General features: G+C 44.0%; 1 protein-coding gene across 1 annotated transcript in view; it reads left to right on the top strand.

Annotated features, from left to right (window-relative positions):
* Positions 1 to 24,640, top strand: part of EXOC4 (exocyst complex component 4) — a 592,122-nt gene that overhangs the window by 479,763 nt on the left and 87,719 nt on the right. The window contains exons 12-13 of the mRNA XM_054015768.1: positions 5,000 to 5,136; positions 13,839 to 13,994. Coding sequence (XP_053871743.1) covers positions 5,000 to 5,136; positions 13,839 to 13,994 — 293 coding nt within the window. The remainder of the gene's footprint in view (positions 1 to 4,999; positions 5,137 to 13,838; positions 13,995 to 24,640) is intronic.

Below are 24,640 nucleotides of genomic sequence, written 5' to 3'. Positions count from 1 at the left end.
TTCTCACGAGCAACTTCTTATACAGGAGGTTTCTACGCTCCTGGCCATGGGGGCCATAGAGGAGGTTCCGATAGAGTTAAGGGGCAGGGGATTTTATTCCCGTTACTTCCTGATCCCCAAGTCCAAAGGAGGTCTGCGGCCCATCTTGGACTTGCGCGGACTCAACAAATTCGTAGTAAAGTTGAAGTTCCGCATGATCTCTTTGGGGGCCATTATCCCTTCCCTCGATCCTGGAGACTGGTTCGCCGCCCTCGACATGAAAGACGCATACTTTCACATCTCAATTTACCCACCTCACAGACGCTTCCTGCGATTCGTGGTAAACACGGTGCAGTACCAATTTGCAGTCCTTCCTTTCGGCCTATCCTCGGCCCCAAGAGTGTTCACGAAATGTATGGCTGTCGTGGCAGCGTACCTTCGTCGGCAGGAGATACAGGTGTTCCCGTACCTAGACGACTGGCTGGTACGCGGTCGCACCAAAGAGCAAGTTCAAGCTCACGTCCACAGAATAGTGCACACATTCAACGAGTTGGGCATCCTACTCAACAAGGACAAATCCACTCTAGAACCTACCCAGAGAATAGATTTCATCGGCGCAGTTCTAGACTCCAGACGTGCACAAGCCATCCTGCCAGACAACCGCTTTGGCACCATCACGAGCCTCATTCAAGGGCTACAGGCCTTCCCAACTACCACGGTGAGGTCGTGCCTTACCCTGCTGGGTCACATGGCTTCCTGCACGTACGTAACCAGGCATGCCAGACTTCGGCTTCGCCCACTCCAGACCTGGGTGTCATCAATATACCGTCCACACCGGGACAGCCTGAACATGGTGGTCACGGTCCCGAACTCGGTCCTGACCTCCCTCACCTGGTGGCTAGATCACAATGTGGTCTGCGAAGAGATGCCATTTCACGCCCCACAACCCTCTCTGCATCTGGTCACAGACGCTTCATCTCTGGGTTGGGGCGCCCATCTCAACGAACACCATACCCAGGGCCTGTGGACTGCACCCCAGTTAGCCCTGCACATCAATGTTCGGGAGCTGATGGCGGTGCGCCTGGCGTGCCAGGCATTTCTCAATCAACTACGTGGCCGTTGTGTGTTAGTTCTCATCGACAACACCACAGCCATGTTTTACATCAACAAGCAAGGAGGAGCACGTTCGTCAGTTCTATGCCAAGAGGCCCTTCGCCTGTGGGACTTCTGCATCGCCCACTCAATCCATCTCACGGCATCGTTCCTCCCTGGAGTCCAGAACACTCTAGCGGACCGACTCAGCAGGTCCTTCCAGACACACGAGTGGTCTATCCGTCCGGACATCATACATTCCATCTTCCGGAGGTGGGGGTTTCCCCAGATAGACCTGTTTGCATCTCGAGACAACAGGAAGTGCCACGTGTTCTGCTCCCTACAAGGTCGAGCTCCGGGCTCCCTCTCGGATGCGTTTCTCCTTCCCTGGAAAGACCACCTGTTTTATGCCTTCCCTCCGTTTCCTCTGGTCCACAAGGTACTGCTAAAATTGCGCAGAGACCAGGCACAGGTAATTCTGATCGCTCCAGCGTGGCCGAGACAACATTGGTACACCACACTGTTGGAACTCTCGGTTCAAACACCGATCCCGCTTCCATTATGTCCGGATCTCATTTCTCAGGACCACGGTCGGCTGCGTCACCCCGACCTGCAATCACTCCACCTCACAGCGTGGCTGCTCCATGGTTCACCCAGGCAGAGCGGCAATGCTCGCACTCTGTCCAACAGATTCTGCTGAGCAGTAGGAAGCCCTCAACATGGACCACGTACCTGGCCAAGTGGAAACGGTTCTCATGTTGGTGCGAACAACGAGCCACGCCCCCGTTGCAGGCACCTATTCCTCTCATTTTGGAATATCTCCTCTCCCTAAAACAGCAAGGGTTGGCGATATCTTCAGTCAAAGTTCACCTGGCTGCTATATCAGCCTTTCACCCAGGGGAATTCGCGTCCTCGGTATTCTCTAACCCGATGGTCGTTAGATTCCTCAAGGGCTTAGACCGGACGTACCCACAACAGCGTCAGCCCGTCCCGACGTGGGACCTTAATCTGGTTCTCTCCAGACTCACAGGTCCTCCATTTGAACCACTAGCCACCTGTTCACTTTTGTATCTATCCTGGAAGACAGCCTTCCTCGTAGCCATTACCTCAGCAAGGCGCGTTTCTGAACTCAGGGCGCTTACATCCGAGCCCCCTTATACAGTTTTCCATAAGGATAAAGTGCAGCTTCGTCCACATCCTGCCTTTCTCCCTAAGGTGGTTTCTCCATTTCATATCAACCAGGACATATTTCTCCCGGTCTTTTATCCCAAACCACATGCCACTCGCCAGGATCAACGTTTGCATTCCCTGGACGTACGAAGGGCCCTGGCCTTCTATATTGACCGCACAAAGCACTTTAGAAAGACGACGCAACTCTTCGTTGCAGTGGCCGACCGAATGAAAGGCTCACCGGTCTCCTCACAACGCCTATCCTCCTGGATTACGTCTTGCATCCGGACTTGCTATGACTTGGCAGGCGTCTCAGCACCGCACCTCACCGCTCACTCCACGAGGGCCCAAGCCTCCTCGACTGCTTTCCTGGCACATGTTCCGATACAGGACATTTGTAGAGCGGCGGTTTGGTCATCAGTCCACACGTTTACAGCTCACTATGCACTAGTGCAGCAGTCCAGAGACGATGCTGCATTCGGGTCAGCGGTTTTGCACACAGCAATGTCTCACTCCGACCCCACCACCTAAGTTGGGCTTGGGAGTCACCTAATGGAATGGATATGAGCAAGCACTCGAAGAAGAAAAGACGGTTACTCACCGTTGTAACTGTTGTTCTTCGAGATGTGTTGCTCATATCCATTCCAAACCCGCCCCCCGTCCCCACTGTCGGAGTAGCCGGCAAGAAGGAACTGAGGGGGCGCCGGGTCGGCTGGGGTATATATTCAGCGCCATGAAGGCGCCACTCTAGGGGGCTCCACAGCCGACCCGCCGGTGTTGCTAGGGTAGAAAATCTTCCGACGATCGTGCACGCGGCGCGCACACACCTAATGGAATGGATATGAGCAACACATCTCGAAGAACAACAGTTACAACGGTGAGTAACCGTCTTTTCTATAAAATCGATTTAATTTTGTAGTGTAGACATACCCACAGATTGATGACATCCAGGAAATTCAAAGTTAAGGTTGTGTTTAATCCTTTACTTTTACTTCCTTTTTTAAACAACTTCAGAACCACAGTATTAAAAGTCCATGTGAATTCTGAACGCTGTCAATGAGCACTAATTTTGGTGGCAGTTTTTACGCTGTGGCCAGTTGCCTGCTAACAACTGGAATTAACACCCTCATCTCATTTGATACAGCTTATTGAAAGGTCTTTGATGATTAATTTGGGCCATTATCAACCCAATCCGATTTAAACCAGTATCCTGGAACTGAAATGCTCTTTAACCCATTGCTAGTCAATATCATTGTGACCTTAAGACTGTCCCAATGCCATATGGCACACTGTTGCTGTGATATTTACCCAAAACGTGGCATTGTAACATATCACTGGAAAACTAGTAACTCACTGATCTTAATTTTCTTTCATGATGTCTGCACAAGAAAAGAATGTGGGGGGATTTGATAGCTGCTTTCAACTACCTGAAAGGGGGTTCCAAAGAGGATGGATCTAGACTGTTCTCAGTGGTAGCAGATGACAGAACAAGGAGTAACCATCTCAAGTTGCAATGGGGGAGGTCTAGGTTGGATATTAGGAAAAACTCTTTCACTAGGAGGGTGGTGAAGCACTGGAATGGGTTACCTAGGGAGGTGGTGGAAACTCCTTCCTTAGAGGTTTTTAACGTCAGGCTTGACAAAGCCTTGGCTGGGATGATTTAGTTGAGGATTGGTCCTGCTTTGAGCAGGGGATTGGACTAGATGACCTCCTGAGGTCCCTTCCAACCCTGATATTCTTTGATTCTATGTATGGATGGATAATCCGCAAAGAACTTTACAGATGTGCTGGAAATATGTGACTAAAATGTGTTTAAACCAGGCAGACCCGGGAGAGTTGATAAATGAGTTTTCTTCAGACAAAGGAAAGAGGCCAACGCCTCAGACCAGGCAGGGCCAAATTCAGTGGGCTATTCATTTGTATTAGAGGTTGCAGGAAGAGATAATTTGCATTGTAAAAATCACCAGGAGGGGAGGGACCAGCATGGCGTCTACAATCAGCAGGGGAAAGGAACTTTATCTAGGCATACATTTTAGAAGGATACATTTCAAAGGCTTACTGGACTGTAAAGAGAGGGGGAGCGAACCCCTAAATTATCCTTCACCAGAAGAGCTAAAGGTCTAATCAGCCATGCTGGAGGAAAGACTGGTAAAAAAAAACATCTTTGAACAAAGGGCTGTAGTTTGTTAAGCTAGACTGAAGTCTTACAGGTGTGTTTTTACTTTTGTTTGTTTGTAACTATTTCAATCCTTATACTTGATATCACTTAAATCAGTGTCATTTTGTTCATAAACTTGTTTTACTTTGACCATGAACCAAATGCGTGCTTTGATTGAAATAGAGGGTGTGTTAACCCCAGTTAAGGTCATAAGCTCTTGTGTACTGTCTCTTTTAAAGGAGCGGCAAAGTTGATAAGGTTTTGTAGGTGCTACAGTCAGAGGGGCTGAGCATTGCAGATGGACGTCTCCGCAGAACTCAGGAATTGGGGGGCACTGATTGTTTAATGCTAGGCAAGGTTTGGGCTGGCAGAGTCCTGAAGAGTTTGCTGGCAAGCCACATAAGTTGGTGTGTCAAGGAGCTGACAGCTTAGCAACAGCAAACCTCACACTTGCTGGGACTGAGAGGGGTAACACAATGGCTCCCCAGCATATTGTCACACCCATCCCTTCCGTGATCTGTGGTTCTCTTGCCTATTCTCCACATCTTCTTCCATTTGTTGTATGGAAAATGTAGTGTCACCATGCTCTTTCTTTTCCAGAGTACAGTAATTGTGGAGAAGACAGTACAGGACCTCATGAACCTGATGCATGACCTGAGTGCTTATTCAGATCAGTTTCTCAACATGGTGTGTGTGAAGCTCCAGGACTACAAAGAAACCTGCACTACTGCCTACAGGTACAGCCTAGCCCAGGGAACCAGACCTTCCTATACAATAAGGAGAATGAGCCCTACCTCACAAAATTGTTGGGGAGGATTAAGATGAAAGATGTGTAGGTCTGAAGTGTTATTTTATTTCAGTATGTGCAGGATGGAGTTACTTCCTCCTGGAAAGCTTGTCTGCTTGGTTAGTGGGTGGAAGAGAAATCTGAGATAATAGCCATCCAAGAGGCTGGGAAGACCCAGTGACTTTTCACACCCATATGCATACTTTCCAAAAACACCGATGCAGGTGGTTGGTAGAATCCAAAGAAACACGTCCTTTTTCTTAATCAGAGAGATGGAGATCGGGGAAAGAAGGGTGGAAAATGTGTGGTCTCCATAACCATCTGATCACATCAGCTCTGTTATACTTGGCTACATGCAGTGAGAAAACAAGTTGAATCCTTTCATATTACGAGTTCTCAAGATATATAGAATGAGATTTTTAAAGCCAGCTGGTTTCAGTGCCCAATTCCTATTAATTTTAATGAATCTGGGCATCCAAGTCCCCTAAACAGCTTTGAAGTCCGTGGCTATAATATATGCACACAGTATACACAGGATTTTATTTAATATTAAAAACATTTAACATTTCTATAGCACCATTTTCCCCAAAGGATCCTAAAGTGCTTTACATACAGGACTCAATTCAACCATCCCTAAAGAGCAGCCTCTTCTGGGGCTGAAGTCTAACAGCACCACCACATGGGAACCTAGGCTAGGAAATAAAGGATGTGCTAGTGGTTAGTATGCTAGCCTGGGACTCAGGGGCCTCTGGTTTAATTCCCTTCTCTGCCACCAACTTCCTCTGTGACCTTGGGCAAGTGGCTTAGTCTCCCCGTGTCTCAGTTTCCCCCATCTGTAAAATGGGGATAAAAGCTTCACAGGGGTGTTGTGAGGATAAAAACACTAAAGACTATGAAGTGCTCAGGTACTGTGGTAATGTGGGCCATATTAGTACCATATATAGTACCTTTTAAGAGCTAATTGAAGCTGGTGGTAGCAGGGAAAGTAGTAAAATCCCTTTGCGTGTTTCAACCTGTAGTGTTAAGAAATTATTTCTTATTGCCTGATTTCATTCAGAAAAGTGTCATCTGGTTATGGGCTACCTCTGGGAATATTATTAACACCATATACATACACGTGTGGTGTGCGTGTCTATATACATACATATTATGTATTATTACAATTAATGTTCCTTTATTATGCCTGTTTCAATAAACCTTATGGACCGAAATCAGGCAGTGGGAAGTAATTTCTTTACAGCTGTTGGTCGAATTTGATAAAGGATCTTGCTTGCTTGCTTTCTTGACACCATCCCTAGGACTGACACCTGCTGAGGAGTAATTAGGACAGCACTAATTTGGACTACCATATCCTGATTACAGCAGGAGGAAAAACAGGAAATGTTCTAGTTTTGCTGCTAGCAAATGACTGACGGAAATAGAAATCTATATACAGTTCACATGATTCAGAAGAGCATAACAGGGACAGGAGAAATTCTGCTACCCCTATTTTCATATACGTGTGTGTGAGCGAGAGTAGCTTGAGATATTGCAAAGAGATGATCAAATCCATAAGGTAGCAATGCCCTCTGCTGGGAGCTCTCATGTCGCCAAAGCTCTTGCCCTGTGAACCATGGTTTTCCCCCAAGGTTTTTGGGAAGGGCAGAGGTGAACCAACAATTAGTCTTAATGGACCCACCTTCAAACATTGGTAATATTTGGAAATATTAAGGCTAAATCTTCAACTGATGAAAATCAGCTCCTTTAAAGTCAGTGGAACTCCACCTAAGCATCTGGCCCTACAAATTTACAGCTTAAGTTGTTTAAGTGGCAGTACAATAAGGGTTAAGTCAAAGGGCTTTCTGGGAAGGAAGTTTTTGTGTGTGCATGATAGAGATGGTGGGCAGCAAATGACAGTATAAGGGAGCTACCATTTTCTTTGGAGTTCAGGGAAACCACAAATATGAACATTGCAAGTCTTACTAAGTAGTATACAGAGTGAGATGCCATGTTGACAGGCTCTTTATAAGCTAGAAAGGTAAATAATAGAAGACTTGTGCAGTTGGTTCATTAGCTTGGCTTTGTGTATGTGTGTTTCTAATAGAAAAAATAATTCAAATAGCCCATATGGTCCTCTCTAGTCACGTGGTGAATCTGCTGTGTACAGATTACCAAATGACCAATATCCTGAATCCTTTCAGCTTTAGCCGTGTAATAGCTATTGTTTAATAGTGATGTTTTGGTGGTTAGGAAGAAACTTTCCCTGGATGTATAGAATCCTAACTGTACCCTGCAACATTTCTTAAACCTTCCTTTGACGAAGCGGATATAGAGCAGAATTGAATTGTATGGAGCACTGGATTTATTCATGGCCATTCCTAACCAGAGTGTTCTGATTTGGAGGAATGGACCCACGTTTTTCAGCTGCCCTATGACAAAGGTTGCATGAATCCTGAAAGTGAAACTCATTCTTTGGTAGAGGGGACTGATATAGACCATGTGAAATGTTCACATTGTGCCAGAAACTTGAAATCTGAGGCTTTTCCAGTTCCGTTTCAGTTTTATTTTAATTTTCCAGTGAGGACAAGGGGGGAGGGATAGCTCAGTGGTTTGAGCATTGGCCTGCTAAACCCAGGGTTGTGAGTTCAATCCCTGAGGGGGCCACTTAGGGATCTGGGGCAAAATCAGTACTTGGTTCTGCTAGTGAAGGCAGGGGGCTGGACTCAATGACCTTTCAAGGTCCCTTCCAGTTCTAGGAGATAGGATATCTCCATTAATCTAATCTAACAAGATTCAAAATATGTATGTAGATATCAAGAAAACCCCATGTTGTCATAATTAAAGACAACAAACTTTGGCAGGGTTATTAAGCCTTGTGCTTCAGGGTTTAAGTCAGCCCTGATGTGGGAGCCAGATTATCCCATATCCGCCTATTGTGGGGCACTGACCTCTTCCTCTAAAGCATCAGATACTGGCCACAGTCAGAGAAAGGGCATTAACCTAGCTGCACCTTGGTTCTAAGCTAATATGGCAAGTCCTATGTTCCTTGAAAGTTTCTTAAATTTAAAATGTTCATGTTGGCAAAGGTCCGTTTTCATCCTGAAAAACAACATTTTGAAAATTCATGTTTGGATGCAAAGAGTGCATTCACGAGTGTTTCATGGAAAGCAAAATTGGGGACCGCAAAATGGCCCAGAGTGAAATTTGCGTGTTTTTTTTTTTTTTTTTTTTTTTTTAATGTTGGAGTGAAATATTACTAAGAAAACATTTGCCAGCTTCCCCTGCCCTGGTATTGGTGACATAGCCAGATCAATATATGGTCTGTTGCTGAATCGAATCAGTCTTTACCAAAAGATTGTCGCTGGGCTGGGGAATATCAACAAAGAACGATACGATGTTTTAGGAACTGAAAAGACCTAACCACATCAACGTGGCTGCCCATTTTTGTTGATTCCAATCAATCCTTCCTCTTTTAGTTCCTTACCATGTTCCTCTTCCACCACAAACAAACCTTGCTGTGTCTTGAACCAGCTAGCTGATCTTAGCCTTTCATGGTGATTTATCCTGTTAGAGCTGCCAGATTTCCTCTCTTAACTCTTTCAGGCAACCTGTCCTCACCCTCAGTCAATTAGGGAGTACTCTAATTCCCTACAAACATTTTTTCCAAAGCCTGATTCCTACTGTGCCACCAAGGCACAAAGAGACTTAGGGTATGTCTACACTGCAATCGGGAAATGTGATTGCAACACCTGTGGACATAGCCAAGATAGCTGTGATCAAGCTAGCTCAAGTAACAATAGCAGTAAAGCCATGGAGGCCGCTCAGCTGTGTACCCAAGGTTGTAGGTGGGCAGGTCTAGCCCATGCAGCCAGCTATATCACTGCAGCTTCACTACCATTGTTACTCAAACTAGCTTTGATCTAGCTAGGACCAGGAGAATAGCTTGGGTATTTCTGCACGTGCTGTAGTCACACCTCCCAGTTGCAATGTGGACGTACCCTACGTGACTCATTCATAGTCATGCAGGAAGTCTGCAGCTGAACAGGGAATCAAGTATCAGAGGTGTAGCCGTGTTAGTCTGAATCTGTAAAAAGCAACAGAGAGTCCTGTGGCACCTTTAAGACTAACAGAAGTATTGGGAGCATAAGCTTTCGTGGGTAAGAACCTCACTTCTTCAGATGCAAGTGAGGTTCTTACCCATGAAAGCTTATGCTCCCAATACTTCTTTTAGTCTTAAAGGTGCCACAGGAGACTCTGTTGCTTTGAACAGGGAATGTATCCCAGGTCTCCAGTGTCTCAGGCTGGTGCCCTAACCAGCGGACATCTTCACTCCATCGTAAAGAGTGGCTGTTATTTGCTTCTTTCTCCCACTGTTTTGTATGTATGTTTTTGGCTTGTACATTGTCTATTTAGACATGTAAGCTTTTCAGAGAAGGGACCTGTCTTTGGCTCATATTGAGCACACATTAATAATAGATTCTAAACACTCACCAGCATGGACAAATCACAGCGTGGAAACGGTTATGAATCACCAATTGCTAAAGTTCGGAGTAGCTTCTACCTTGGTCCTGCAAAAGGAAATATCATTCCCGACTGCGTTTGTCATGAAATAACTGAATCCAATTAGCCCCTCTGGCCCCCAGTTGTTTTCCTAATGAAAAGGCTTGGCACCCCAGCTGTGTCCAGAGACCGTTAGCAATCACTCTGCACAACTGCTCCAAAGGGGAAACGGTGCGAATCTGTGGCTACTACCACTGGCAGATGTTTTATGAATAAAACTCGCTGAGCTATGGAGGGGTGGGCCCTTCTCAACGGTGCACCATCACCTGTTCAAGTGTTACACCTATTTTCCTGCCTCCTCCTGGGAGCTCCGTACACACAGCCACACAGATGGCTCTGTCTGTGGCCCATTGAGCTGTGAATTAATTAGCAGATTATGGCACTGGTGATAATGATTAACCCCATTACTGTAGCAGAGTAATTGCACAGGGTTTTTTATGGTGGGAGGGGTATTTGTAAATAACTATTCTGGACTCTAGTAAAGCTTTTCATAGTGTCTTATGATGTGTTATTAAAGATCTAAGTTAGATCAACACTTGAAGTTATCATGTAGACTGAAATCCAGATGAAAGACCAAAGGAAGGGTACTGGTACAGGGCCATGCAGTTGATGGTAGAGGCTGGATATCTGGTGAGTTACCACAGGGATTAGTGCTAGCTCCCATCCTATTTAACATCTCCACTAATGAGCGGGTAAATGGAGTAAAAACAGCAGGTCAATAAAATCAGGAGGTGTTGCACACATACATGAGAGTTCTGTTTAAAGCACCAGTTGTGTATGGCCCCATAAACAGGATATAATGCAGAAGTGAAGGATACAAACTAATGCTTCTGAAGCCAGATAATCAAGAATAATAGGAAAAAGACTCTTGAAAGGCCATGATGCTGGAAAAGAGTAGACAGACAATACATTGGATCTGAGCTTGCAGTTCAGTATGGCAGTGACAAAACAAAAAAGCCCATGTGATTTTGAGCAGCTGATGTCTCACATTGTAAAGCAGACAGGTAACTGTGTCTTTCTCTGTACAATGCTGGTGAGAATGCTCCCGAAGACTGCATTCAATCCTAGGCATCTGAAAGGATATGATAATGGTCTATAAATAATTGAAGAGTGTGAACAGTAAGGGCAGTGAGGAATTGAGGCTGTTACCAGGGATGTAACTGGGAGTAATGGAATAAAATTAAGCTGAGAAAAACGTAGACATCGTATCAGGGTTTTTTTCCCCCAGAGTTAGATTTGTTCGACTGTGAAATAGACTTTCAAGGAAGTAGTAGTAGTTTCATTGCTTCAGTCATTTAAATTTTGACTGGACAAAGCACTAGCTAATATAGTAGAGGGAACAGTCATCCTGCATTAGCAGGGGAAATGGACGGAAATGACCTCATTTGCCTTTTCTGTCTCAAATGTCTAATAATAATAATTTAATAATAAATTAATAGGAAACATTGATTTCTGACTCTGTATACAATGGTGCAGCATTTTTGTTCAAGACAACTTTTACCTGCATTTTTGCTTTTTTGTGGTTTGTTTGTGGAGTGTTTTTTAAATAAGGTTTTAGTTAGATTCCATTTTTACCAGTGAAAAAATGCAAAGTTCCAAAAGCAGTAGGAGGCAAAATTGATATTCAGACATTGAGATCTTGTGCTGCTGAAAACAAAAGTGCTTCATTTTCTCTGTGGCAGATTAAACATGAAATATTAGGGTAGAAAAGTGAAGCTCATCTGCAAGTATATGTGACAAGCAGCAAGCGATTCACTTTGGCAAATGGTGTGTATTTGAGAATTTAGGGTTGCCTTCTTGGTGTTGCTTGAAAGGTACAATGAGTTGATGGGTGTTCGTGGCGAGAGAAGGTAATCTGTCCCATTTAGCGGCAAATCTGTGTTGTCTCATGATGCCTCATTGCCATTTTCACTATATTCCTTTTAGCAGCTCATAGACACTGGGTGAATTTAATTTCTTTTACCCCCTTTCCTTTACCATAATATACCTTCAATGCATTTAAAATAAGGGTGGATTTTCCACACACCATAAAGCCTCTCAAAAATCACCAGTTAGTCACTAACACTTGGCTAATGACGGAAGTGTTTTAAGTTGGTGTTAGAGAAGGTGGGTTTTGTGTCAAGGCCATACCAGCCATTGGCAGGTCTGGGGCAAATATCCTTAGGGTTCCATTGCACTAACTGGAAATAAGGAACATAACAGGTATACTTCTTCAGCACCTTCCGTCTTAAGGGTCTCAAAACATTTTGCAAACATTAATTAATTAGATTCTTGCTACCCCTCGGGGAGGTGTGGTATTCTCATTTAGGCCCAGTGCAGGTGGGATGAAAAGCGATGAGTTGTGGGGGAACTTGATTCAGCTTTAATCTGTAGCTCAACATCTCAGTAGGAGGAGGATCATGCTTAAACCCATGTCTCTTGAGATGTTTCCTTTCTTCTCATACCCTGCCCATTTTCTGCCTACCCCATGCTCCTCAGAGTAAGAGTGAGTACACAAGGGGCTTGACTGCCACACACACTACCTTGCTGTTAACATTACTGGGACCTGCATGTAGCCTCCACATCCACAACCTGCTGCTCACCATGCATAGACTTCATAGATGGACCAACAGAAGCACAGAAAGTTTTGGGGACCTGCTTAAGGTCACACAGAAAGTCAGTGATGGAGCTGGAACACAGCCCGTGAGCCTGTGAACTTCGACTCGCGCTCCACCTCCTTTAACCACTAGAGCAGTGTTTCTCAGCTCCTTTCAAACTACTGACCACTTCACAAGAAGTGAAGCCCGCCAATGCATGGTTCTTAATTTCCTCCAACTGGGGCACTGGTGGTCAGTGGAGAACAAGTGGGGAGGTTATATGTGCTAGGTCATATGCTGCTATTCATCCCTGTGTAATTTCAGCTGAGAAAAGAGGCGCTAATCAGCACCTTTATATGAAATGTCCCTTCTGTCACCTGGAATTACCAGCATGGTTTTCAAGAGCATAGACATTCGTTATACTGCCAAAAATGTTAAACAGGAAAGTCTTTGTAATTAGAATGCAGTATAATCTTTGATTCAGGTCTATACAAACTGTTTAGCTGATATATCTCATATTAGATGTTTCAAACAACTGGGAGTAGGATACAGAACCATTAATCTCCTAGCCACTGCCTCAGATATACTCCCAAAGCTACTACCATTGGACAACTGTCTGACAACTAGTATGAAATAAGTTGATGGTTTTCACCCAGTCCTTGCTGGACAGATACCCATATGGCAGGAGGTCATGGCAGAGTTGGCACTAGTTAGCAATCTCAGCAGAAATTCCAAAGAGCAAATGAGCCATGGAGACTAAACTACCCTCTGCCCGTATTAGACAAGATTAGAGATGAGCAAAAAATTTTGGTTGAATAGTAAATTCGGTGAAAATGCAGTTTGGGGTCAAATTCAGTTTCAGCCAAATCAAAAATAAAGATTTTTTTTAAAAGTCAAAATGGTTTGTTTCAACATTTTCAAAAGACCCCTTTCAGCTTTTCGTTTTGAAACTGTGTTTTGAAATGTAACTATGTTTATTTGAAGGAAACCAGAAAAGAGTGGAAAACCTGTATCGTAACAAAAAAGTGAAAAAAATTCATTTAAGGCTGACTGAAACATTTTGTTCAACCAAATTCTTTTTTGTATTTGTTTGTTTTTCTTTTGGTAAGAAAAAAACAAACAAAAAAATCTGTTTGAGTTCAAAACTAACTGAATTTGGCAGGATTTTTCAGTTCAGCCACCAAAAAAAAAAAAAAATCAGCTATTCTCTCAACTCTTCATGTGGTGTAAATCAGTGTAGCACCATTGACTTCAAGGAATCTGAGGATCTTACCTCTATTGTCCCTTCAAAGAACGTAATGGAAGGGCATAGGCAGGGGGCAGTGTGGAGAATCTTGCACTGCAGCTGCCCTTACTTCTGCCATCCTGTGGATAAATGGAGAGTTACACTCTTTGTTGACCTCCTCATGGAATGTTCATTAGTACTGTACATTTTTATAATGTAAAGGAGAGAGTATCAAATATCTGTGAAGCTATTACCCACACGACAAGTAAGACTTGCCCTTTTCCTAACGTGACCATTGTTGGTTTCACTTAGGAGCATTGCTCAGTCAGATGAAAAGCTGGTTATCAGTGCATCCTGGGCAAAAGATGACGACATTACCAGGCTCTTGAAGTCTCTGCCCAACTGGATCAACATGGCCCAGCCCAAGCAACTCAGACCAAAGAGAGAAGAAGAGGAAGACTTTATAAGGTAACATATTTTTTAGTTGATGTTCTAATACGCCTTGATGCTACGGTAACAACAATGGATTATAGTTATACAAATTACCTCTTTCTTTTTAAAGTTTGGCTAGTGTTTATGACCCCAGATCATAAACCACTTATGCATATGCTTAAGTCCATTCTTATTCAGCAAAGCATTTAAGCATGGACTTAAGTGCCATTTAATTCCATGAGACTTATGCATGAGTTTAAAGTTAAGCACATGCTGAAGTGGCTTGCTGAACTGGGGTGTAACTGTACAAAGAATCCCTGTGCAACTGCCTAATACTTGGTAATGATTCCTATTCTGTGGATTGCAGTCTTGAAGCAGGTCACCAGCAGGAATCTCATACTTCTTGATATGTTGCTGAGCTCCATCAACATGTGCTCTGCTTGCTGTGGGTGGGCAGAGAAACCTGCCCTTAGTTATCCCTTTCCTAACAGCCAGGATGGAGAGAGGAGGAAGTGGAGATCTTCCACGCCCGAGAGCCAGGTGGGAGGAAAAGAAAAGGAGTGGAATTCTATCTCTGCTGGGAGCCCTTTGAACCATGACAGGAACTGGCACAAAGGGAGCTTTGGGTTCATGGGAAACGAAAGGGGCGATGGTGGTCACAGGACATTGGGGGTCACTGAAAGGGAAAGCTGAGAACAAGTGGGGATGGAGCTGCAATGAGGGCCAGTCCGTTACAGAATGGATTATGGATGAATGTGTCTACCTGGAATCAAAGGTGTGATTGCAGCTTCGGTAGGCATAGCCGCATTAGCTTCAATCTAGCTAAAATAGCAATGAACGGACAGCAGTACAGGCTTGCATGCCTGCCCAGAACCCTGCGTATTCACTCACGTTGTTAGCCTGCTTCTGGTTCCATGCCACAGTGTCTTCTCCACTATTTTCAGCCACACTACCTGGGTTGCAATCACACCTCCAATTTCAATGTAAACATATCCTAAGACTCTTCCCAGCTACTAGCAAACCTCAATGGGAATCTTTGGAAGATCACCTAAACCCAAACAGCATGGTGGTTTTTATCTTCCATATTAACACAAACCAAAACATGTAACGTTCCAAACTATTTAAAAGACAAATGATCAGATTGCTTCACAGTGAACAACAGTCAGTGTCTATGAATCATTGGCTTATGCTGAAGAAGCTAGTCGTCTTTACATTTCTGGTTAGCCACAAGCCTGTGCTTTCCCATCACTATTCATCGTTTCTTTGATTGGCATTTAGCTATAATATTGTAAGAGCAAGTGAAGCTGTTTAAAATTAATCTAATTCACCCAAATTATCTTTTTACTTATTCAGTGAATGCAAGAACGATAAAATAAAGATGATGCAGTTTAGAGAAAGGAATGATTAACAACGTAAATCACGGGTAGTTGAAGAACTGTTTGCTCATGCTGTATTGGTGTCAGTATATTTTAAAAATTCTGTTTGATATTTGGGAGTCTGGGAGAGAAAAGCATGTATTGCTTGTGAAGTAAACTTGCAATTCTTATGGTTTTAGCCTTCATGAATTATCCCTCCTTTCCTACAGCTAAAGTTAAAGCTGGTCTTAACATCTTTCCTTTCCTTCCACTATTTGGTTTTCTTATGGCTAATGCTGGATCATACCGATCAAAGTTAAAGTCTTAGGATAAAATCCTGGCCACATTGAAATGAGTAGCAAAATTTTCATCAGCTTCAATGGTGCCCCCAAGATTTCAACCTTAATGTCAGTTTTTTTTCTTATTTTTTAATTTTACTATCCATTGATTGACATTTCTTCATAAGCAATGTGACTTATAAACTTTCCTTAGGAAGCTATTCGATGTCTAATTTCTCCTGGAAGCTGGAAAATAGCATTTAATTCTTTCTCCAGTTTTTGTCTTATTTTCCCATTTAGCTAATTGCTGTCATCATTACTCTGAGAGCTCAAGTTAATGTGTTTTTTTGCTTCTGTCATTGTTTACACCTTGGTAGCATCGATATATGAGAGCAACTCTGGGAATAACATTCACTGTCTAATTGTTGCCGCAGAGCCAGGGGGAAACAATACATTGTTTTTATGGGTCCCACAGAAATTCAGGTGGAGGTTAATTTCTCACTGACTCATGAGCCTGCTAGGTCCAATTGTTTGTTATCTAATCATCCAAGGTATTTTAAAGATGCATATTACCTTGCTATTTAACCGTCTTCATATATTGGTACGACAAGGTGCACAGACCTTCTTCCTGAGCTAGCAGGGAAAGAGTTAAGCCTGGGAAAGGCATAGCTGGGGTGCACCAAGGGCAGTAGCACTGAGTGGGGGCAGAGTCAGCGGGGAGGAAGGGGATGTCTCTCTCTCACTCTGTCTAGGAGGGCAGCAGTGGGAAGACAGCAGAGACTAAGGTGTGTGATAGGAAGAGTTTCTCCTGTGAAACTCTCCATGGGATGTTAGGACTATGTTAGCAGTAAAGGGAGCAAGCACTGGGGAGAGGGCTGGGTGGACTATTGGAGCCTGGAAAAAGACTTGTGTGGAGGTGAATGTTTTGCTAATAAATCAGATCCCAGAGATCTGATTTGAAACACCCTCCACCCCCCATCCCTGCTGTGTAGCATTTTGATTGAAAGGAAAGAAACTGAAGCAAGGCAGTGCCAGGCACCCAGTCTGGGGAGGGAGCAACACCTTGCCACAGTTGTACTTAAACTATTTGACAATATCCCTTTAAGTATATTAATTCAGTTATGTTCTGTAGTTTTAACACTAGTCTTTGGAGGATGGTGGGGTGGGGAGTACTGTTAATTTTTTTCTTTTCCTTAGGTTTCCTGTGACTCATTAGCTTAATTAGAGTGAAGAATCAAAATAGTGTCGTTACAAAAACCTCATGCATATCTCTGTTAACAGTGATTGATTCTGTTGTCTTTAACCTGCCACTATCTCTGTTGTGATTAGATGTCAAAAGTCAGAGTAGGGAGTGGGTGAATCTCCCCATTAATATTCTTGTGTGGTTGGATAGACAAAAGAGACCTGATTGAGCATATTATAGTAGTTTGGAACTTGGCAAGGACAGGAAGGAAAGAACAGTCGTGCCTCTCCTGATATAATTAGTTTTTGAAGCTGGGAAGGCTATTTGGCACTTGGCTGGATGTGAAATAAAGTGCCCTTCTTGCTGTATAAAGGTTAGCATTCGGTTCATTACTGAATCGGGCACGTTAGAGATAAAAACCGAAAATGTATTATTTCCAGGCTTAACTTTGAGTGGAAAGAATAGAAAAGAATGTTAGATCTGACCACTGGCAAATCACAGCAACCCCCCTGGTCTTCTGTGTTGCAGCTGCTCTGTAGCACAAAAGGTGGCAAGGGCACTACATTAAAGAGGCAACGCGTATTAGGAGAGCTGTGAAAAAGAAAGCAGCACCCGTGTTGCTCATCCCAGCATCCTGGGAGTTCACAGGGTGAAAATCATTTCGCTGCAAACCTCAAGCTGAGCTGTGTTTGAGGAGCTCTCCAGGATGGAGATGGTGATAGAGCAGAATGTATTTGGCTGCAGAGCTCAAGTAACACATCTGCTGGTACAATAAGGATAATTGGGTGACTTGAACTCCTCCCAATATGGTCTTGTTTTGGTGTCGGAACTCCTAACTTTGCACCAGATTCTCAGACTGAAGTCGGTGGTGCTGTGCCGGTTTCCACCAGCTGAGAATCTGGCCCTTCTTATTGTGACGGTTAATGGTATTGGGATCTGATTTATAGCTTTGTACTAAATTTGTAGTGCCAGATTCTGCCGTTCTTACTCTGGCCAAGTAGTGCCTTACTGCCCAAGTTGCCCTTTTCATTTCACGACGGCTACTCACTGAATAAGGTACTACTCAATGTGAGTAAGGGAGAATCTGATCCTTTATGAGCCCATCTGATCACTCTGTGTATCGTTTCTGTCTGAATAAATTGCATCTTTACTTTGGGGAAATCTGTCCTACAGTGCCCATGCGCTCAGCTCCCAGCATCTGTAAAATCAGAATGCTGAGGAGGGGGGTGTTACTGGTGTACTGGAGCATCACTCATAAAGGGCAGCGCTAAGGATGCATTGCGGGGATGGCATGAACCATAACTCTGTATATTATGGTTTTCAGAGGTTTGAGGTTAGCTGAACACAATGTTCCAAAAGGGCACAAGGTACCACCAAGCTAACTCCGTGTTAACAAAGATTTGGGGCATTTGGTTTGTTCTCTGCAAGTATGTCTCTGCATCCCCATGTACCACCACCCAACTCTCCCCCTCTACTGCCTCTGGCTCCTTGGCAATGATTATCCAGCACACAGAATGCACTGGCTGCATGTTGGTCGCTTCACTGCCCCTGTATCATTTCCTGTCTCTCTGCTTGTCCACCACAGCCCAGTGCTCCCTCCTCAGCCTCCTCCTTATAGAGAGGTGGGTGTTAGAATGGGACCTGCAGGCTGAGGAGCTGGGGAAAGGATGCAGGAACAGTCCGGAGACTAGCATGGAGTAATTAGGGGCATTTTTCAGATGGGGAGACAGACCTGGGGGTGGGGGCAATTTGGGGGCACAGAGCTGAAGCCCCCAACAACCCTCACTCTGCATCTCTGACCCTCTCCTTTCTACACCACTCTTCATTGTACTGCTTCAACATCCCACGCACATTCCCCACTGTGCCCAGTGTGGTTTTACTGGTCCCAAAGGTGTTACACCACCACTGCTCTGACACTGCTCCAGCATTCCCTCCATCACACCCATTGCTCTGACCGCCCATATGCTCCCGCTGCTCTGAGCCCCCTACTCTCACACCAGCTCCATCCTCCTCCTTGCCACCCCATGCCCCTGGTAAGCTTGGACGGGCAATGGGAGGTGGGGAGCTGGTGGGACTGTGAGAAGTGCATGTACAAGCTGGAGGCAGGAGGGGGGAGGAGAGTGGAGATCCAGAGGGCTTACTGGAGTATTTCATCTTCTGTCTATTTAATTAATGCTAATTTCCTGGACTCTACTTCTAAAGTAAAATCTGCATCTGCCTCTGGTTTTCTAGAGCACTTTGAAATATTACTTTTAGACTGGACATTTCTGTCTCCGGGCAAAACAAGGAACATTTACCCCACACATCCTCTGAAAACTGCTAATGCGGGGGGGCTCACATGGCCACAGCTATCACCTCGAGCCACCCAGTTACCATGAGAGTCTGCAAATCCTTTCGCTGTCAGCAGAGCCCTAGTCTTGCTGCATATGAACATTTCATTCTTTTTGACTTGAATTACTGATGCTCTGGAGTTCCTAATTATACTAAATATGTTATTCGGGGTTAACACACACACACATACCCCAAAGGGGCAAGGGGTGTTATGTAGTAGCTGAGAGAAATCCCAAGTGGCTGAGATCAGTTTGGGGATGATTAGAGCCATAGTTTGAGCCCAGGTGTGTGCAAAACAAAAAAAATTAGAACACAGGTGATTTTTGTAAGCACATATTGGAGAGGCCCCACATTTGGACCACTAACGCTACCCCACACCTCCCATGAGGCAGAGCAAATTTCAAGACAATCTGAGCTATTGTGTGGCTTTTAGAGCACTTAGAATAGTAGACTTTTAAACTCTCAATCTTAATTGACTCTCAATCTTAATTATAACAGAGCTCCTGCTCCACTATAGTATTTATATACAAACATACATCTGCAATTTGTTATTACTATAGATGTTTAAAATGCTAACAGTCCTGAATGTAGCCATCTTAAATTGACTGATTTCTTAAGAGTTGTGGTGGAGGTGGATCTCGAAGAGTAGTGGTCATTAATATCTTTACCAGTGCAAGCTGAGTTAATGATGAAGATACTCAAACCTCATGCCAGCAAAAGGTCAAGGAAGAAATCTCTTCTCCTATTTCCTCCTCTCATCCATGTGCAACATGCACACTTGACGATGTTTAGTTATTGATGTTTCCTTCTTCTGAAGTATCAGGCCCATGCTAGGGGCAGAATGCTAGATTTAGCTGGACCAGTCCTGAACCAGAATGTCAGAAATCAAGTGACTTTCTGACACAACCATCTGTTGTGGTGCAGCGGGAGGGAGGATGGCAGACTAAGTGGGCTAATGACAATTCCTGTGTGCCAAAAGTGACAACTGTACTAAAATTGGCATTTAAGGGCCTTTTTGGTGGTGCTGAAAAGTGACCTTTGTGATTACGCAGTGTGGAATCAGGACAAATCGAGGAATCCGACTTCGGGGTGGGTTAGGGTTCTTTCCTCACACCAGTTAGACTCACTGACTGATCCCAGACATGAAGAGCTGTGTAAGCTCGAAAGCTTGTCTCTCTCACCAGCAGAAGTTGGTCCAATAAACGATATTACCTCACCCGCCTTGCCTGAGCTCAGGCTGAGGCACTCCTGCTTGCTAGGCAGTGTGCAGCCTAGGTCTATCATGGCTGCAAGTTGTCACCATCTGATGGCTGTTGAGTGGCCTATGTGAAATTCGTTTGTGGATTTCTGTCCAATCCCCGTGGAAAACATCTACATCAGAAAAATCCCCTTGTTGGGAATCTCAGCAGTGAGGCCTAGAACTAAATGGGCACTGGAAGCCTGAGCTCCTCTTCAGTGTCAGGGGACAGTCCCTCCATTTGAAGCACAGAGGTGCGACAATTTGTTTGTGCTGCACTTGTTCTGTGATTGCAGAGAAGTGTCTTTTCCTTTCCTGTTTCTGTGGATTACATAGACTCATGATTCAACCCTCAGAGAAATGGCTGAGGCATGAGGAAATTTAACACCCACTTTCAGATTCGTTACTCCTGCAAGATGCATCCTCCATTGAAATGAACTTAGCAACAGTCCTGGCACTCTGCTAAGCCTTGTTACTGTTACACAGCATACTACAAGACATTTGCTAATACACAATGGTACATTAGGCAACATAATTGAAACTGAATTAGACTGGTCGAGGAAATGAACAAAGAACAACATGTGATGCATTATCCTTCTTATTTTATTATTTTAAGAATAAGTTAGTGATCCACTGTCTTATGGTCCTGTGACCCCTTAGATGTGTAGCTGTCCAGTGCTGATCTTGCTCTTCTCTCTTACAGATCCCTGGGATCAAGTGAGATATTTGTTTCAAATCTCAGTGACCCTCCAATTTAGGTCAGTGTTAGAGAGGGCTAGATGCGCAGTGCTGTAAAGCAGCATAGCTTTGTTGGTTTTTCTCGACTGTGTTGCTGTGTGGAAGTTCAGAGAAATGTCCTCACAAATTGAATCTTTGCAGCGGCGACTCCAGGCACCAGCGCACCAAGTGCGTGCCTGGGGCGGCAAGCCGCAGGGGGTGCCTTGCTAGTCCCTCTGAGGGCAACAGTCAGGCAGTCTTCGGTGGCATGCCTGCGGGAGGTCCGCCGGTCCTGCAGATTTAGCGGCAATTCAATGGCGGGTACGCCGAAGGCGCGGGACCGGCGGACCTCTCACAGGCAATCCGCGGGACCGGGGACCTCCCGCAGGCATGCCGCCGAAGGCAGCCTGCCTGCCATGCTTGGGGCGGCAAAAAAGCTAGAGCCGCCCCTGAATCTTTGCGACTACTTTGCAACAAATGAGACCACAAATTCTGTAAAAAGTTATTGAATTTGCTTTTATTGGTCTTGTTGCAGAGCATCATGTTAGAGTGATTCCTTTGGCAGATAACACCCACTCTTGTTGGTCTTTGTTTTGGTGCTTGGACAATATCTTGATGATCCTCAGACCACGTTTGGAACAGAGAAGGCAATTGAAGTGAAGCCATGGCCATTTTTCTAAATTCTTTTTGATAAACAAGAACAATATTTTTTGTAGGATTTTTGGTTTGTTTCTTTCAATTCAAGTGAAAGGCGTCTGCCTTGGTAACTTTTGTATAAAGCTTTTAAATGTAGTCTTCAAGTCTCAGCCAGAGCTAAGCTAGAAGGTTGACTTTGTGGCTAAAGAATAGAGCTATATGTCAGGAAATCGAAGTTCTATTCTGCACTTGCTGTGTGTGATTTTAGGCCATTTCCTATACAGTTGGCCAGCGGGGGAATCCCGGCCTTCCATCTAACTAGCTTGCTGAGGAAACGATGGGGCATCTTTTTCAACACACAAAGGAAATCCTTCTTTCTCACTGGTGTACCATATACGCTGCAAGAATTGAGTGGTATCGGGGAGGCCGGCAAGCATAGCAATTATAAATGTATGTTTCCTCTGAGGCAGCGCAGTCTCATTGGTTTAACTCAGAGCTGGGATCCAGAAACTCTTGTGCGCTTACATCTGCTCTGACACTTATGTGCTATGTGGTCTTGGGCAAGTCACTTAACCGCTCTGTGCCACAGTTTCACCATCTGTCAGATGGGGAAATACCTACCACAGGGGTTCTGAAGAATAATTAGTATTTGCCACCTAAGTGATAAGTATTATTATTCTATATTATGCTTCCCACGGGTCACCGCACATACGTTCACCTCTTGTCTGGACCCTGATATTCTGGACCACTGGCTACAAGCTCCGCACAGTGCTATTAGCTGAAGTTTGAATTCATTGTGCTGCCTGTCAGCTACGAGCGTCTGACTCTCACTCTGAAAAACCAGCCCTTGAGGAGCTGCTGCGAAGCACAGTGTGGGAAATGACAAAAGGGACTTTGTCAGAATGGTAAATTTGCTCCTGAGGGAATTTCCAAAGAGGTTTTTTTTTCCTCTCCCCCTATAATTTTTCCCTTGGGGGGCTAGAGAGGGAAAAGGGGAGGGCGACACTCAAATGGCCCCTCTTGTTCGCACAGCTCCCTGGACACATTCTCCCAGTGAACTGATTCATATTCATCATTTGCTGAAGGAATAATTGAAGCTAATTTCTTGGCCATGAAAAGGAAGAGTAGCAGTAAGTGAATGTAAAGCTGTTGCCAAGGGCACATAGGAGGCCTCATTCCGTCGCTGTTTTGTATTGATGTGGACACGTAGCAAAGGTGATCTTGATTCGTCGTGTCTGCCCTTCATTGGCCCTTATTTTTAAGCACACTTGTTTTCCTTTCACTGTGTAAGTATTAAAGTAAGAGAGAGGGAAGCCTCGTGTCACCATCAAATCACGTATTTCCAGTCTAAGTCAATGTGTGTTTTAATTTTATTAACATCTCATCCCATGAAAAACATAGCCATTGCTTCTCCGGAAGAGGAGAGAGAACCCATTCTTTCTGCTGGATATTCATTGTAGGTGCGGGGCACTGTCTTCCGCTGTGCGTCCCTGTGTGTGCAATGCTAAGAACATGCCATGCATGTTACAGAGTAGCCAATAAAATAGAACCGATCTAAAGCCAATCCTGGTATTAGAGAGAGAATATTACAGAAATAGAGATGACACAGCAGAGGGGAACAGAATGATACTTAGACAAGTGATATTTTTGTTAGTCAGATGGCTTAATCAGACCAGACCTGCATTCTTTGGCAAAAAGGAGATTAAGAGTAGACCCTATTGACCCACACGCAAATCCTCATGGGAAACAAGAAGATAAAAACACAATGAGGCTATTGGAGCTAGTGTCAAATACAAGAATAAGGAAAAATCTCCAATGAAGGAACAGCTGGATACTGAAGAAATGCACTTGGGTTTTCTTTACACATTGTGTAGCTGATATGTAATAATTCTCTCGCTCTCTTGTGTGTGTGTATGTGCACGCACACCTCTCAATACAGTGAGGAATTCACTATTATTAACGTTCCACAAAACACTCCATTACAAACCTGTTGTTTTTCATGTTTCTAGCTTTCTTAAATATTCACCTTTTGGGGCTGGAATTTTTCATGTTAAGTATCTGCCACAAATTGTATTTTGTTGTTGTTGTTGTTGTAAACTTGAACAAAATCCTTTCCTTTAAAAATACAAAGCAAAAAAGCCTTACATTCAAAAATTTATGCTAATGCAACATTAAGGTTGCTGAGTTGGGCACTCAGTAAAGGAAATTCAAGAGTTAAGACGAAATGTGCTACCTTAACTCTGCCCCTGGTGATGTATATGACAATACATTTCCCAAATTCATGCTCATCTGGTATCTCAGGCATATGTTTATATATAAACTTCAGAAGGAAAATGTATTGTTTGAGAAACAGTATGTAATGGCGTATCTGAAGACACTATCATAATACACAAGAAGGGTCAGAGTGAAGGTTGCATGTTCAGTCTTAACTTCAGTATTTCCTTACTTTTAAGTGCTTAGCTGGGCAAACATAATATTCCATTAATGTAAAGGGGGAGGAATTATAGGGGATTGCATTTAATATGTATTGTGAAACTTGTCCTAAGCAGCCACCCAAAAGACCAGCAAAAGTAAGTTGCCTCATAAAGGTGAGAGTTAACTGAAGGTAAAAAAAAAAACCCAAACCCACTCTGGGGATCCTTGGGGATCCTTTGAAGTGGTCTTTTAAGACAGAGTTGCTTGTTGAAGGTTATCTTCATTGCAGATTTCAGTGTGTGTGTGTAATGATGGAATTGTGAGCTTGGATTTCTGCTGCCAAATAGATACATTTGGGAAAACAAGTGAACATATTTGCTGTACTTTCGCTATAAATTCCTACTAAACCACAGGACCCTCTGTTGCTTTTTACTAAACCATTGTTCTCTTAGAATAAATGACTGTTTCCCATACATGCCAATAGTAATTTAGCAGCATAATTTCATTGAAAGGGACACATTTGTTCCCAC

The sequence above is a fragment of the Malaclemys terrapin genome, chromosome 1 (genome assembly GCF_027887155.1).
Source record: "Malaclemys terrapin pileata isolate rMalTer1 chromosome 1, rMalTer1.hap1, whole genome shotgun sequence".
Lineage (NCBI taxonomy): Eukaryota > Metazoa > Chordata > Testudines > Emydidae > Malaclemys > Malaclemys terrapin.
The sequence above is the reverse complement of the archived record's forward strand: the minus strand, read 5'-3'. Positions and strand labels throughout refer to the sequence as shown.